The sequence below is a fragment of the Lissotriton helveticus genome, chromosome 2_1 (genome assembly GCF_964261635.1).
Source record: "Lissotriton helveticus chromosome 2_1, aLisHel1.1, whole genome shotgun sequence".
In the NCBI taxonomy this organism is placed as follows: Eukaryota; Metazoa; Chordata; class Amphibia; order Caudata; family Salamandridae; genus Lissotriton; species Lissotriton helveticus.
This window is the reverse complement of record NC_136059.1, coordinates 2,059,214,887-2,059,230,967: the sequence shown is the minus strand read 5'-3', so window position 1 is coordinate 2,059,230,967 and position 16,081 is coordinate 2,059,214,887. Positions and strand designations below refer to the sequence as shown.

At 42.2% G+C, this 16,081-nt stretch overlaps 1 protein-coding gene across 2 annotated transcripts in view; it reads left to right on the top strand.

Moving 5' to 3' along the window:
- The window catches only part of TMEM192 (transmembrane protein 192), a 419,027-nt gene that overhangs the window by 348,119 nt on the left and 54,827 nt on the right, over positions 1–16,081 (top strand). For both annotated transcript variants that reach the window (XM_078677020.1, XM_078677019.1), the window contains one exon: positions 13,486–13,588. In XM_078677020.1, coding sequence (XP_078533146.1) covers positions 13,486–13,588 — 103 coding nt within the window. The remainder of the gene's footprint in view (positions 1–13,485; positions 13,589–16,081) is intronic.

Below are 16,081 nucleotides of genomic sequence, written 5' to 3'. Positions count from 1 at the left end.
TCCCACACCGAATCAGCTTCAGCCATGTGCAAAGCGAAATCCTTGACAACTCCGCCCCCCCCCAATTTCAACCTTTTCTCAGAGTTTTTGCAATGAAGGCATTTCTCAACTCAGCCTCTGACATCAGATTCCATTTTAGGCCACCAAAAGTTTTCCTTGACAATTTTGGAAGTAAAAGTCTTGCCCATGTGACCCTCATGCGCTAAAGTAATGAGTTTGGGCCTCAAGGTGACTAGGGGAATGAATTGCTCACCTCTGAGAATGATGCCATTAGGATTGACAGAGTTCTTGTACAATTTTACAATGTGGTCTGACATTGTGAGGATAAACACTCTCCCTCAACACACCTTGGTTAATCATTTTGTGAAGAGCAAGGAGCTCCAAGTCTTTGGCAGAAGCATCCAACCACTCACATTTAGAAATGGCACTATGCGCCGCAGACAGAATTTCTTCAATGCTCGCAACCACCTCCTCTGTGGAAACCTCACCATAAACACACATTTTATCTGGCAGTCTAGAAAGGCAATCTGCAACCTTTTTTTCCACCCAGGTACGTATTCAATTGAAAAATCACACTCTTGTAATTTAACAAGGAATTAGGATAAAGCAAGGTGTAGTAGATCCGTCCTGTCGCCAAAATTGTTGTGGGCTCATTCATCCAAAGAGGCAGCAGAAACAGGACATGCTTGTTCCGAGTTTATTAATAACAGGAACCCCACGCCAGGCAGGCACAGCATAGCAAGTATTTCCAGCAACTGAAATAGAACCCCGACGACGTAAACAAATTACATTCCACAAAATGACATGACACAAAGGGTAGAGGGTGAAGAAAGACTGGAATCACAGGTAACAAATAGTCATGAGGGGGCACATATATACCTTTCTAAGCTAGCCCTTTGTTAACAAGGCTACATTAGGTAAACGCAGAAACAAACTTGTTGTCCCTTTTTAGGTCCTGCCTGAGACAACATATGCGCTGTCGCTTGCAAGATATTTTGTTAGCTTGCAGTGAGCTTAGAGCCCTCCCACAGCTTAGCATTGGTTGGCTTCAATGTTAGTTTTGTTTGCTTGTTTCTTTTTGGTCAGCGTATGTTTGCTTCAATTTCTCTTTGTGTGTTTGTCCCTCCCCTGGATCATGGCCCAAGTATTTGTGTCCTTCCACTGCACACGCTTTTGGAGCTACTTTATTCTTTTTGTTGAAGCACTCCATAATAGGGCATGTGTTTGCAGGCCATCTCCCTCATATGCTTCGCTCTTCCCTGCGTCGTTCTCTTTTACCCATGTTTGTGCCCCCCTCTATGTTGTTGCTTGCCCCATCCCGCTGCCCCTGTTGTTGCTTGCCCCCTCCTGCCTTCCATATTGTTGCTCCCTCCTTACCCCCTTCATGTTGATGCTTGACCATCCCACCCTTAATGTTGTTTCTTGGCCCCTACCACTGTCTGTTTTATTACTTTAGCCCTCCAGCCCTCCATGTTATTGTTGGCTCCTCCCTACCCTCTGTGTTTTTGCTTGCCCCCTCCTCTGTTCCTGCTGTCGATCTTGTTGTTTTCCCCTCGCACCCTCCTCTCACTCTCCGACTTGTTGCTTGCCCACTTCCACCTTCTTCCGTTGTTGCTGACCTCTACCCATGTACCCTCCATAACAAAACAAACAAACAAAAAAGTGCTATGATACAGACACCACTGACTGTGTCACAGCATTTCCCCCCCCAAACCCTCCCACCAGCACTAATAAAATGTATCATGCGGCCAGCACTGACTGCGTCATAGCGTTTTTATTTCTTTTTTTTTTATATATCAGGAAATATGAATTTTAGGAAGTTCTATAAGTGTATGAGTTTATTGTACTTGGTTTCTCTAAAGTCAGCTTTTTTATAGCATTATTTGGTATTAATTATTGCTTATGAGTTAGATGTCATGGAAATGTAAACAAGGAATGTGAAGTATCAAATATTATTAGACAGAAATTGACCATGATGGAAAAACATCTGATGATGACTAACTGAAAATTGGGCAAGCATAATTTTAGCTTGCACCATGAAAAAGTTGAAAATTTTTCGTTTATAGTTTACAAATTATGCACCAAATGTGACTAATGTGCACACGTACACAAGTAAATTTGAACTTAGTTCAAGCTCAGTGGGCATTCTGGGTGGAGTCCTAGTGGATTAGTGGGGAAATAACTTAGACCTGCACAACTTGATTCAGGTTGTGCATGAAGTATGAAAGATGTTAGGTGACTGTTCGACGTGGCATCCTTGGCGTGGTTTCCCCAGTCTTTTTGCCTCTGCCTCCTGTATTTTTGCTGTGTGCTGGATTACGTTTTTGCTGGTTTAGATGCTTTGCGCACATTGCCACTGCTAATCAGTGCCAAAGTGTAAGTGCTCCCTCTGTAAATTGTGAATATGGATTGGTGTTTTCCATGATTGGCTTGTTTGACTTAGTACTAAGTCCCCAGTACCGTGCACTGTGTGTGCCCAAAGGCTGTAAGTCAAATGTTGCTAGTGGGCCTGCAGCACTGATTGTGCCACCCACACAAGCAGCCTTTCAAATGGTTCTCAGACCTGTCACCACGGTGTCTGCATACCGTTTTTACTACTATGTCTTCCTGGTAAGTGCACCCACTTGCCAGACCCTAGCCTTCCCTTTTCTTACATGTGAGCCACCCCAAGGTACGCCTGTGGGCAGGGTGCAGTGTATGTGAAAAGTGTGACATGTCCTGATAGTGAAATACAGTGTATTTCATTATTAAAAGGCTGTCTGTCCCATAGGAGAGGATTGGAGTTAATTTATAAGATCTTATAAGTATAACTTCCCATTGGGACAAGCTACAAAGATGGAGTTTAGTACGCCTGAACTCAGAATATAACAAGCATTTGCAATGCAATAGGTCTCGCATTGGTGAGAGTTTGAGCTATTGGTGTTATAAATGACAATGTTTTTTACCTATGGGTTTTCATTTGTAGTGTAGTGGATGTATGTGGTATGGAGTGAAATTCTGTGGGTTGTATTGGAATTGTTAGTTGTGGAATTGTGTGTTGCTTAGTGTATTTGTGTAGTTTAATTATGTAACATGGTGAAGAGATGGGGTGAGACCTACAGAAAATAGGTAGAAAAGAAGGCTGAAAGGGATGGGTAAACTGTGCACAACTTGGTGAATGAGACAGGGGAGCATAAACAGTGTGTGAGAAAGAGAGAAAGAAGGGTGGAGCAGGCCACAGATTCATAAAGAGGGAGCTTTTGTGTATGCAGAAGATACCCTAGGAAAAGAAGGAGAGCATGGGTTTTAGGGACGGAAACTTTGAAAAGGTACCGGAAAGAAACTGTGGCGCATATTATCAAGACAGGCAATAAAATTATCGCCGTAAAACAGCAATAATGGACTTGATAATACGCTCTATGGAATTACAATTGAAGCCCATGTTAAATGTCCTTCACATTTAACATGGGCTTCAATTGGAATTCCATAGAACATAATATTAAAGCCCATTATCGCCGTTTTAGCGGCAGTTTTCTGCCACTAAAACGGCGATAATTTTATCGCCTGTCTTGATAATATGCCCCTGTGTTTGAATACCTGAAGTGAACCAATATGAGATAAATGGGAAGAGTATGTAAGAGAGTGAGTGAGAGGTGTGAGAGAGAGTATGAGAGAGAAGGACAAGTGGGAGGGTCACACAGAAAGGAGAGGGAGGCGATAGATGAACTAGTGTACAGCGTGAGGAGGTATAGGAAGGTGGTATGTGTGAGTAGACAGTACAGAGAGGAGAGAGGTAGTGTTAGGGAGGAATAAGAGAATGCAGTGACATTACAAGATAAAGGTGTAGTGGAAGTGTGAGATGAATGAGAGGGGTAGTGGGTGTAGGAAGAGATGACAGGATTGGTAGAAGTGTAAGGGAGAGATATGTTGTATTGAAATTGTTTTGAAATTGTGTGGTGTGTAATTATGTGGAAAGTATTTAAATGGTACTGAGTTTTTGGGAATTATGTAGAGTGTGAATGTGTGTAATGGACTTAAATATATATATAACTATATTGTGTGTTGTGGAGTGGCTTTTTGAGTTACTATATGTGGTGTGCTGTTAAATTTTGTGGCATGATGTGGAAATCTGTGGTGTGTATTGGAGATACGTGGTGTTTTGTGGAATTGTGTTGTGTATTTGAAATGTGTGCTTTAGTGTGAAATTATGTGGTGTGAATTGTAAATGTATGTAGTTGAATTGTGAGGTGTGGAATTGAGTGTCATTGAGTGAAATTATGCCTATTTAAATTGTGTATCATGGTGTGCAGTGCATTTATATGGATTGCTGGTAGGTGCCATTCAGTGTGTTTATGTGAGGTGTATTTGTGTTGTATTAAGCATAGTTTAATTATGTGTAGTGTAATTTTGTAGTGCTTAGCTGTATTATGTTGAGTGTAATTATGTTGTGTGGTGCAGACATATGCGGCATTGAATTGTGCGGAATTATGTGGCATGGTTTTTGTAGTGGTAATATGTGGCATGGTGTGGGGTTTATTATACGGTGTGGAATTATGTGGCATGTTGTGAAGTGTAATTAAGTGTTTTGAAATTGAGTGGACATATGTGCAGCATAAATATGTTGCATGAAAAGTAGGGTGGAGTGCAATGACGGAAGTGGGTGTTAGTAACTGGTGACGATCGACTATCAGCAAATGCACAGATCTATAGAGACTTCAAAGTTTCACCATCACCAAAGCCCATCTATACCGTCTTCAAAACTATAACTAAAGTGCCTGGTGTTAAAAATAAACAATAAACTATATACGGACCAAAAGGATGGGCGAGCAGCACCAGTAGGAGATGTTACATTTATTCCATGCTTGCCGCTATCTGTAGATGCAGTACATAAATAATAATTTCAGCCAAAGCTAAATAAAGGCCACCCAAACATTCCAGAGTGTTTACCTCAGAACGTTATGACCCAGGAAATCAAGGGTGTGTGCACAGGGTAGTTTTATGTGTCTGCACGTGGAATAATGAAGGAAGTAGTTGGTGATAACTGGGGGCGACCGACTGTCACCAAATGCACACATCCATAGCCCCTTCAAAGCTTCACCCTCACCAAAGCTGCACATTTAGAGCACCATCGAAAATGTAAATAAAGCGCCTGGTGTGAAAAATAAAGACTAACCTATATAGAGACCAAAACAACGGGGGCGAGCACCAGTGGAAGATATACAATGTATTAGATACTTCCAGCTATCTGTAAAGCGATGCATTATTCAAATAATCAAGCAAACACTTTCAGGCCAAAGATTAAGGCTGCCCAAACATTCCGTAGTGTTTGCCTCATAACGTTATGGCATCAGGGTTTCAAGGGGGCGTCTGTAGGGTACTATTATGCGTCCGCACATGGCAGAATGAAGAATGTGTGTTTTAGCAACTGTTAACTAACGACTGACCCCGAAGCTGTATACTCATAGCGCCTTCAACGCTTCACCTAACTAATACTGCCCATCTATAGTGCCTTTAAAATTATAATAAAGTGCCTGGAGTGAAAAATCAAATTAGCTATATAAGGGCTAAAATATTTGTGGGCAGCACCAGTGGGAGAGGTTACATTTATTCAATGCTTCCAGCTAGCTCTAAAACAATGAACTATATAGATCATAAAGAAAACACTTTCAGCCAAGGATTTTCATTTTTTTTTTAAAGGACATTAAACAAATCGTTTCAAAAGCTTTAATAGACTAATTTTATGCGTGATCTGTCAAGAGAAGAAGACAAGTGATTTAAGTCCATGTGGACCCCTTTTAGGCCACAGCAGTTTGAAGTGCCAAAGTCATCGCCACCTAGTTCCCCAGTGAAGCCACAAAAATAAATGAGTGAGGCAACTCAGATTAAAACAGTGTTAAAAAATAAAATCTGTAAACATAGTTTGTGTGATGTATATATATATATATATATATATATATATATATATATATATATATATATATATAAAGGTAAATATCTTCTGGTGACTGCAGAAGTGTAATCTGTTGTCGTATGTTAAGCTAATAACTTGGGTAGTATGTGGCCACCCACACACAAACATCATTAGTACATGTGTAAATGTACAGTGGGTATGGAGTAGCACCCATGCAAGACACTTGTACAATAGTGCACACAAATATACACACACAATTTGTGCATGTGTACGCGTAAATTAGTATATGCAACTGTGACGGTGTCTTTATATTACAAATGCCATAGGTCACTTAAGTCATATTATAAATATGCCGTACATTTTAATAAATGCATTTTTTATAACATATCACACAGTGTCTACAAGTACCAGCACTATTTAAAAAATTGCTCACTGAGCGGCAACATGGATATATGTTTTTTGTTAACGTGTAGACATTAACTAGTTTGTCAGTAGAGTTACACTTCCATGCGCTACATATTGAAAATAAAAAAAGCACTTTTAAAGTAAACAAAAAACATAAAAAGCCATGCTGCCTTTATAATAACAAAAGGAGCACACCACAAAGGTTACCTCTATAAACAAGCAGGATGAGGAGCGGGAAGGGATTCTGCAGCATACATAAAAAAAGTAAAATGACTCAGGGAATTGTTTTTGTGCAGGAAGGTGCCCCCTCCTGCACTAAAACTATCCGACCTTAAATGCAGGCACCCTTGCACCATGGTGCAAGAGTGCCTGCATTGGCGCTAGACTGTGCAAGGTATGCCAGTGCTGGGAAAAAGCAGGAATATGCCGTAATGTGATAAATACGGCACATTCCTGCCCTTTTCCTGTAATGTAGCTCAGTAAGGTGACGTGCTGGGATGCGTTAAGATTTGCTAAATTTGACCGTAGATTTCTGTGATTTCCACCAGACCGGCATATTGGTGTCGCTCTGAGCTTTCTGTTATTGCATCCTGATATTTCACTGACATACCTAAAACCAGCCATTGTCAGCGGTTGTCTCTGAGCCATCTGCAGAGAGGCCAAGGACTGGATGAGCATTGTGTTCTGAGCTCCATTTTGACCCTGTGAGAGGCCCAGTGAGAAACTCGCACTGCCTTCCCGCAGCTCCAGAGCTCTCTAAACATCTCGAGGTGACTCAATTCAAAGTATATGCACCTCACAACATAATGTGTTACATCAAAAAATATATATTAAACAGATCATCCTGGAAATAGCCAACACGCTTATGGAGTACAAAATTGAGCAAAACGTGAAACATATACAGGAACTGAACTGAAAAGCGGACACGGGTTCCCTTTACGTTTTTATTATTATTTGTTCAGAAATTGTGTTTCACCAGTGAAGTTAAGGAGATGAATATAGGGGCCGATATAGATCCGTTTCAATGTGTTTTACATTTTCACCGGGTCTGAGACACGGAGTACTCAAGCAGAAACTCCACGCGCCTACTCGTTGAAGATTACTTCTGAGACATTCAGGGACTACAATCACAATTACCCCTTGCGAGGCCTTAGCAAGTGTCAGCAGACGGAGTGCAGCAAGGCGCAAAGGCTTCTGGGAGAATACAATGCTACCAGATAAACTCCTCGGCATGACACGTCATGTACTGCTGTGGGCCGAGGCGACCATTCTGAAGAAAGGGGGAGGGGGTTTAAATCACTGTCCGAAGTGTTATAAAAGGTTCTGAAAAAAAACGTAACAAATGCCATAAAAATTAACATTTCAGAAAAAGCACATAAATGCACCAATACGACCCATTGCACATTTGTGCACTGATTTTTCGAAGTTGGGAAGCAATGCAGTACACTTCTGGTACATTCTTGCGTGGGGTTCTGCTGCAAATAATTTAATAGACACTTCTTACGCATTTTTTTGTTTGTTTCTTGAAATGCCCACTTCTATTTTCTGTGCACCAACGTGGGTTCAGGGCGTCTTTGTTTTATTTGTTTTTGTGAACGGTGCGAGGGGAAGCCTTAACGGTGCGAGGGGAAGCCTTCATCTGGACCCTCGGCCCCCAGCTGAAACAGTGGCTGGGAGAGCGGGCCGCTTCGTCTTCAAAGGCCCTGCAGTGGCTCGGTCTCCACTAGCAGCAGATCAGATGCATAGAGGCAGGAGCTGCGGAGCTCCGGAGAGCAGCCTGCGTGTGCCGGTCTCTCGCAGCACAGGCTGTTAAAAGAGCATCGCGCAGGGAGGGAAAGCGGCGGGAGCGAGGGAGGGTTTGTGGGACGTCCAGCAGGAGTGAGAACCAGAGAGACAGGAGATTGGGAACGCGCGCGCGCGGCCGGCTCCGATCGCTTTCCAGAGCGTGCGCGCGCCAGTCTCTGTCTCCTGGGAAGCAGACTCCACAGCTATAGTATCGCGCCTGCGCGATGCATATGGCTTCGCCATATGCGTCGCAGGCGCGAGACCTAAAAATGCATCTTTTAGTAAATATGATTTTTATATTGTGTGTTTGAAAATGCCACTTTTAGAAAGTGGGTATTTTCTTGCTTAGCCACCCTGTGGGCTCTGCTGGTTTGTTGATTGACTATCTGGCCTTAGGAGTGGCAGGGTCTGGGAATGTGCATTCACTGCAGACAGGAGACAGCCACTGGTGGGGTTAAGGTGTGCCCTGCGTTTCCTCGATGAGTCAGGACTGGGCTGAATAGACCTGGGCTGCATTTAGGTTAGTGGAAGGAGATTTCCTTGCACCTGAATGGGCCTAGTCTGCTGCACAATGCTGTCTCCACCTCCTGCTGGGAAGCTGGGCCAAGGAGGACAGAACTGGTTTGGACTAAGCACAGGTCTTTCTGCCACCAGAGAAGAAAGGACAGTGCTGTATAAATATTGTGGCCCACACACCAGAATTTTGGAATACTTCTGGACTTAAGAGGAACCTCTGCCAAGGAGAAGAGCTGGGAAAACTGATAGAGAAGCACCGCCCCTTTTCTGTGTGCTATCTGGGGTTGGCCTGCAGTGGCTGTTTCTGCCAAGGAGCGGACCAAGACTTTGCTGTGAGCTGTGTATCCTGCTTGAAGAAGATCTCCAAGGGCTTGGTGTAGATCTTGCCTCCTGTTCTGAAGTCTCAAGGACACAAATACTTCATTTCCTCTGTCCCCCTGTATCTAGAACTGTTATTGCAGCTGCCACAGAGTGGAATTGCAACAGTGATGCTGGCGAGCGACACCACAACCTGCAACGAAGCCTTGGGCACTGTTTGTGAAGAGCACGACGGACTGCCCCGACTTACACCGCACCGTATTGACTCAGATGCTGTCATCTAGGCCACTGCCTGCATCAGAACCGAGGGCGCCGCTCATGGCGCTCACGACACACCACCCCAACTTGCATCGCAGCCCCCACCTCAACAACGCCAGTGCTTCATCATCGTGGAGCTGTTAAAGGACGTGGGTGACTTCCTTAATCCATTGACACTTCACTGTCTTAAGGAACTGCTGCTTCACCGCCCCGACAACAGTAAGGAACCGACACATCAACTCCCCTGCACCGCAGTAAGGAACCGATGCATCAACTCCCCTGTGATCGTAAGGAACCAACGCCATCCAGCGCCAACGAAGCATTACCTCCCCGACACCGTGTACCATCTTTGCTTTCATCATTTGCCAAGGTAGTGTTCTATGAGGGTTTGTGTGACTCCGCTCCCAACACAGCGCACCTTGCAGTCTGTTTTTGGAAAAGGGGGGTGGTGATGGACAGAGTTTCTGAATGATGCAGAATACTCTTACCAAGTCAATAGATCATGGTTTTAATCCATCACCGTTTTTTAGCTCACTGCACCATCCCAGCTCAGAACCTGGCTATATGCAAATTAGTCTGTTCCTGTCCCAGTGCATGGTGGGAACAGGGCAAACCAAACTACCAAGCCAATTCTTATACTGGGAAGGAAACAAGCTTCCGGGGACCGGTTTCTGGCATCACAGCCTTCTTCGGCCCGGCTCGCTTGAATCCTGATGGTGCAATGAGCAAGGGACTCACGTCTGAGTATACCCTCCCACACATAGTGTGGATAAAACCGATTTTGGAAAAGGGGGGTGGTGATGGACAGAGTTTCTGAATGATGCAGAATACTCTTACCAAGTCAATAGATCATGGTTTTAATCCATCACCGTTTTTTAGCTCACTGCACCATTCCAGCTCAGAACCTGGCTATATGCAAATTAGTCTGTTCCTGTCCCAGTGCATGATGGGAACAGGGCAAACCAAACTACCAAGCCAATTCTTATACTGGGAAGGAAACAAGCTTCCGGGGACCGGTTTCTGGCATCACAGGCTTCTTCGGCCCGGCTTGCTTGAATCCTGATGGTGCAATGAGCAAGGGACTCACGTCTGAGTATACCCTCCCACACATAGTGTGGATAAAACCGATTTTGGAAAAGGGGGGTGGTGATGGACAGAGTTTCTGAATGATGCAGAATACTCTTACCAAGTCAATAGATCATGGTTTTAATCCATCACCTTTTTTAGCTCACTGCACCATCCCAGCTCAGAACCTGGCTATATGCAAATTAGTCTGTTCCTGTCCCAGTGCATGATGGGAACAGGGCAAACCAAACTACCAAGCCAATTCTTGTACTGGGAAGGAAACAAGCTTCCGGGGACCGGTTTCTGGCATCACAGCCTTCTTCGGCCCGGCTTGCTTGAATCCTGATGGTGTAATGAGCAAGGGACTCACGTCTTGGCTTGGTAGTTTGGTTTGCCCTGTTCCCATCATGCACTGGGACAGGAACAGACTAATTTGTCTAAGGGCATAACTTCCTTACCCTGACTAGAAGCATGGGTCCCTACTTGGACAAAGGTGCAAACCATTGCCAGCTAGAGACACTCATTTCTAACAGTGACAATATTAGGTCAGATTCTCAAAGCGCTTTTTATGCATGTAATACACTTGAATACATAACAAAGTGAAGTCCAAGTATACATTTTTTTTAACCAATTCTGTGTCTTGCCAAACTTAGCAAATACGCCTTTGTCAACCCAGCTGCCTTCCAAAATTAGTGCTCGAATTAATGATCACTGTCCCTTCATCCCCTAGAGTCACATAGCCTGCATACACTATCCTGGTGTCTCAGCAAAGGTTCAATGATATTAAAAATGGCTTTCTTACTTCTCCTCTGGCAGATGTTTTTAAATTAGATGGAGGTGATCATTTATGTTGCTATTAAGTGCATGATCTTGGTGATCCCCTGAAATGGTAAATAACTTAAAGGTATCTACCTCTCAGGGTGATATTTCTTCTGTGCTTGCAGATCAAGAGGACCTGACTTTCATATGCAATAACTCTAATACGTTGATAGAAATAAGCAAGGTTGGGGTTGTATAGTGCAAATCACTGATCAAAACTTCAATACATAGTTCCCGTCGTAAATTTAGATCAGGTCTCATAATAAATTGGTTCAGTTTATAATGCCCTGATCACCGCCTCCCCCTTTCAACCCTCCACCACCCCATTTATATACAGTGTAGTGGCTTCAAAAAGAAACATATCTTGATGCCTTTAAAAATCTACTTGTGAAAGAGGCTATTGTCCTCAGAAGCTTGGTTGCTGTTCACGGTGTACAATCTGAACTCCAGTTCTGCATTCATGCCAGCCCTAGACATCATCATGTAATTGATATATGACCAAGATGGTCTTCTTGGATTAATAGTGAGGACACACGGCCAGTTAAAAGCTGTACCTAATATAAAAGGGAGACATGTAGACTCTGTCTTCAAGTGTAAGTGGTTAAATTCTAAATGTTCAAACAAATTCCATGCTGAAGTGGTGGTTGCAATCTGAAGTTGTGTGATAGGTTAAAACCAGGCAGCAGTAGGCTGTTCACAATACTTCGGCTACGGCAATTTACCTTCTTTCTCCACATGTTCTAGTTTGGGAGCACTGAAAGGTTTGAGGGACATATATATGAACCCCATAATTGATGAGATAGAAAATATGAATTAACTACTTATACACTTTAGTTCGAAACATTGGGACATATTCACAAACTGTGCTGCAATAGTTCTACAAACATTCAACAAAATGCTATTCAGATACCTGCATTCACAGTTTCTGCCTTCGCCTCTCTGATTAAATTGCGTACACTGATTTCTATAACCATTCTTAATAATTAGTTATGCTTAATAAAAATATTATTTTACTTCAGGTGGGAATTCATTTTTTAATTTAAAATTGGGAATAAGTTTAATTTAATATATTTAAATCAATTTATTTTTCTCCAAAATTAAGTTATTAATGTTGCATTTCTTTAGTACTGCATCTAAGATAAATGCATAAAATTCATTTACACAAATATTTAACATACAAATATTTCAGCAGTTTTTATTTCTCCAAGTTTCATAAACGTTTTTGTCTATTCTTTACCATTTGGAGACTGAGCAGTCAGGGTGGAGATCTCAGTATGGTATAATAAAGGGAAAAGTTCCCTAAACTTAACCATAGTGAGATCTCTTTATCGTAAAGTATACTGGATTGCCATTGTTTTTGCATTGTTATCTCATCCTATTTCTTCTAATCTCGCCAAATAATCAATCAGCACCTACTTCTAAAAGAAACTTTCTTACAAAAAATGACAATATTCTCGCCACTCACACTACAGATGATTAAAGAGCGTGAGACCCTATTACAGAAGTGTAATTACGATGCAATTGAATCAGGTCATCGTTGTCTGTTCACTAAAGACCATTTTATAGATTGAAGGCTATTTTCATCATTTTAGGTATTACTTCAACCTAGAGATTAAAACTTTTCACCCCTCTATGACTATTATCGTTATCCAATTTCATTTGTGTACAGTATTGTGTTGACTACCATTTGAGCTAGATGGTGATGCTGCCTGGTTTGGTAAATGTATAAGCTAAATGTTGGGAGTGCTAATATATATATTTTTTGCTTGGAGAGAGGTGACAATTGTTGTGAGAATGAAATTATGGTGCTTCTTTTACTATTGTCACTCTGTCATTGTTGAATCTTACTGTCTTACGGTACTATGCTGCAGGTAAGCGCCTCCCTTATATATGCAAACACATTCTGTTCCGAGCTAAACCTTGTCAGACGCATATTTAATGCATTTATGTTTTGGAGATCTTCGGGTGTATGTTTCTGATCCTTTGATATTCTATAGTTATACTTGTTGAAACCACCTACAAAGTGAAAGTCCTGCATAGAAAGGCAGAATCATTTTGTCCAGCGGGCATTTTCTTTAATCCCGCTCATCACCTCAGTACAGCTAACCCAAAACTGCTTCCTCATGGTAATTGGTGCTAAGGATTCTAGTGACCCACATACATAAAGTACCCTGGGAACATGTGTGCATGTAATTCTAGTTTTGTTTTGGTCTTCTTCCATTTTACAGATGACTGGTATATCTGCCATTGGAAGGTAGCAAATGTAATAGCTTGAGTCCACCTTGAGCACTTACCAAGAAGAGAGCTTCCATTTTGGTTTAATAGCTTTTTTTTACACTTGGTATTGAAATCCTCCCATTTGATAAGTTTACTGTGTTATATGCTATGCCTGAGTCTCTTAAGTCATTGTTTGTCTGTTCTTTTCCCAGTGAAAATAGGCAAATTCAACAAAGCAATGCCAAGGCCAGATATAATTGAAGAAGAAAAGATGCAAGCGTATCCACGCCATGTTAATTCTGAGATTGGTTTCAGGTAATACACTATCTGCATATCAGCTGCCCTCTTTCTTTTTACGAATGTTAAATGACAAAATAACATTGCTATAAACGAGAACCTATAGTTATTTAATTCTGAAGTAAATGAATCACTTTTTTTCAAAGCTGAGAAAATGCATATCTTAACCTTTTCGTTGCTAGGCCTCCCCCCATTGTGCTAAGCCTTTTTTTGACTATTTGGGGTAGTTCGCGCTTAGGCCCCTGTATTTTATTGTCCACATAAGGTATCCACGCCAAATTTGTGCCCTTTTCTTCCAACATCATAGGAATTTTAAAGGTACCCAGGGTTTGTGGTTTCTCCTGAAGGGGACCCAGAAATTAGCCAAAACATCTAAAAAAAAATGCGTGTTGGAACAATAGGGAAAAGAGCTGCAGAAGAAAGCATCTGGTTTTCCCATTCAAATGGTATAAAAAAAAAGGGTTTGTGGTGCTGAAATCATCATCTTCCCAGCTTCAGGGACAAGCAGACTTTTGTCAGAAAACCAAAATGTTTTACATAGTTTTGGCATTTTACTGGGACATAACCTATTTTTGCTACTTTTGTGCTTTCAACCTCCTTCCAGTTAGTGGTAGAAATGGGTGTGAAAGCAATAATGGATCCTGGAAAGCTATACATTTCCGAAAAGTAGACAAAATTCTGAATTCAGCAAGGGGTCATTTGTGTAGAATCTTCAAGGTTTTTTCAATAGAAATCAGTTGAAAATCAGGCAAACTGAAAATGAGTTGAAAGAAACAGCCATTTGTGCCAACGTTTTCACTGTAACTTCTCCTAAGTATGACAGATGTTTGAAAGCATTATACCATTACATCCGCTGGACCCTTTTGGTTGTGGGGATGTATAGAACTTGTAGGTTCACCAAGAACCCGAGGAACCCAGAGCCAATAACTGAGCAGCGTCTTGCAGTGGTTTTTCATTGTGTACCGGGTATACAGCAATTAATTTGGTAAAATATAAAGAGTGAAACATTGATATCAAAAACACCTATGTATTTCTGAAATGGGAACAAAATGTAAAGTTTAGAAACAGTAGCTATTTGCTCATCTCCGAAATTGTGGTTACACATATTAGCCTGTGAATTATAGGAAATTTTTCAAAGGGACTTCTTTTTTACACATTGTCTTATATTAGGAAGGCAGAAATGCATAGAAAGTCAATAGGTAATAACAGTTCTCTACAATTCTGGGTTGCCTCAAGTCTCCCAATAAAAATGGTACCTCACTTGTGTGGGTAGGCCTAGTGCCCGCGACAGGAAACAGCCCAAAACGCAAAATGGACACACTACAGTTTTACAGTGAAAACAGACCCTTTATTTGCAAAGTGCCTAGCTGTGGATTTTGAACCTTAGCTCAGCCTGCACCTAGGGAAACTTAGCAAATTATACATTCTTGAAAACTGGATACCCCGAGGAATCCAGGATGGGGTGACTTGAGTTACTCTCACTGGGTTCTGTTACCCAGAATCCCTTGCAAACCTCAAACTTTGTAAAAACAAAACCCACAAATTCCTGTGTTAGAAAAATTTGATTTTTTTTCAGCTAAATTTGAGATTTTCAGGGGATTCTAGGTAGGAAAACATTGGTGGGTCCACGCAAGCCATACCTCCCTGGACTCCCCCGGGTGTCTAGTTTTCAGAAATGTGTGGGTTTGGTAGATTTCCCTAGCCGGCCGCCGAGGCCGGGGCCAAAGACCCAGGTGACCCCCCCCATTTCAAAACCAGGTTGGTTTGTGATAGGTAATTTTGATGTCTCCACAATATGTTTTGGTCCCTTGCCTGTCACGGGTACTTGGCCCACCCATGCGAGTGAGGTGCCATATTTATCTATCGGGAGACCTGGAGGAACGCTGGGTGGTAGGACATCTGTGTCAGCTCAGTGATCCCACAACTTTCCCACACAGAAATTTGAGAAAAATTTGTTTTTTTTCAGCTAAATTTGAGATTTGCTTGCAGGAGATTCTGGGTAGGAAAACGTTGGTGGGTCCACACAAGCCATGCCTCCCTGGACTCCCTCGGGTGTCTTGTTTTCAGAAATGTGGGAGTTTGGTAGGTTTCCTTAGATGGATGCTGAGCCCGAGACCAAAAACGCAGTTGAACCCCTTGAAAAACCAGTTAGTTTTGTGATAGATAGGTGGGCACCTGTGTTTTTGTTCCCGGGTTTGCAGACATCTAGGGGAACCTAAAAAAAACAGACATTTCTGAAAACTAGACACCCGTGGGAATCCAGGGAGGTGTGGCTTGAGTTGACCCCCCCAAAATGTTCCTTCCAAACATTTGCTGGAAACCTCAAATTTAGCTAAAAAGTCACATTATCCTCTAATATCTGTATGGGAAAGTTGCGGGATCATGGCAAGGCACAAATGTCCTACTACCCAGCATTCCCCTCAGTCTCCCGATAAAAAGTATGCCTCACTTGTTTGGATGGGCCAAGTGCCTATGACTTAAAAGGGCCAAAAACGTGTAGAAATTGTGGGG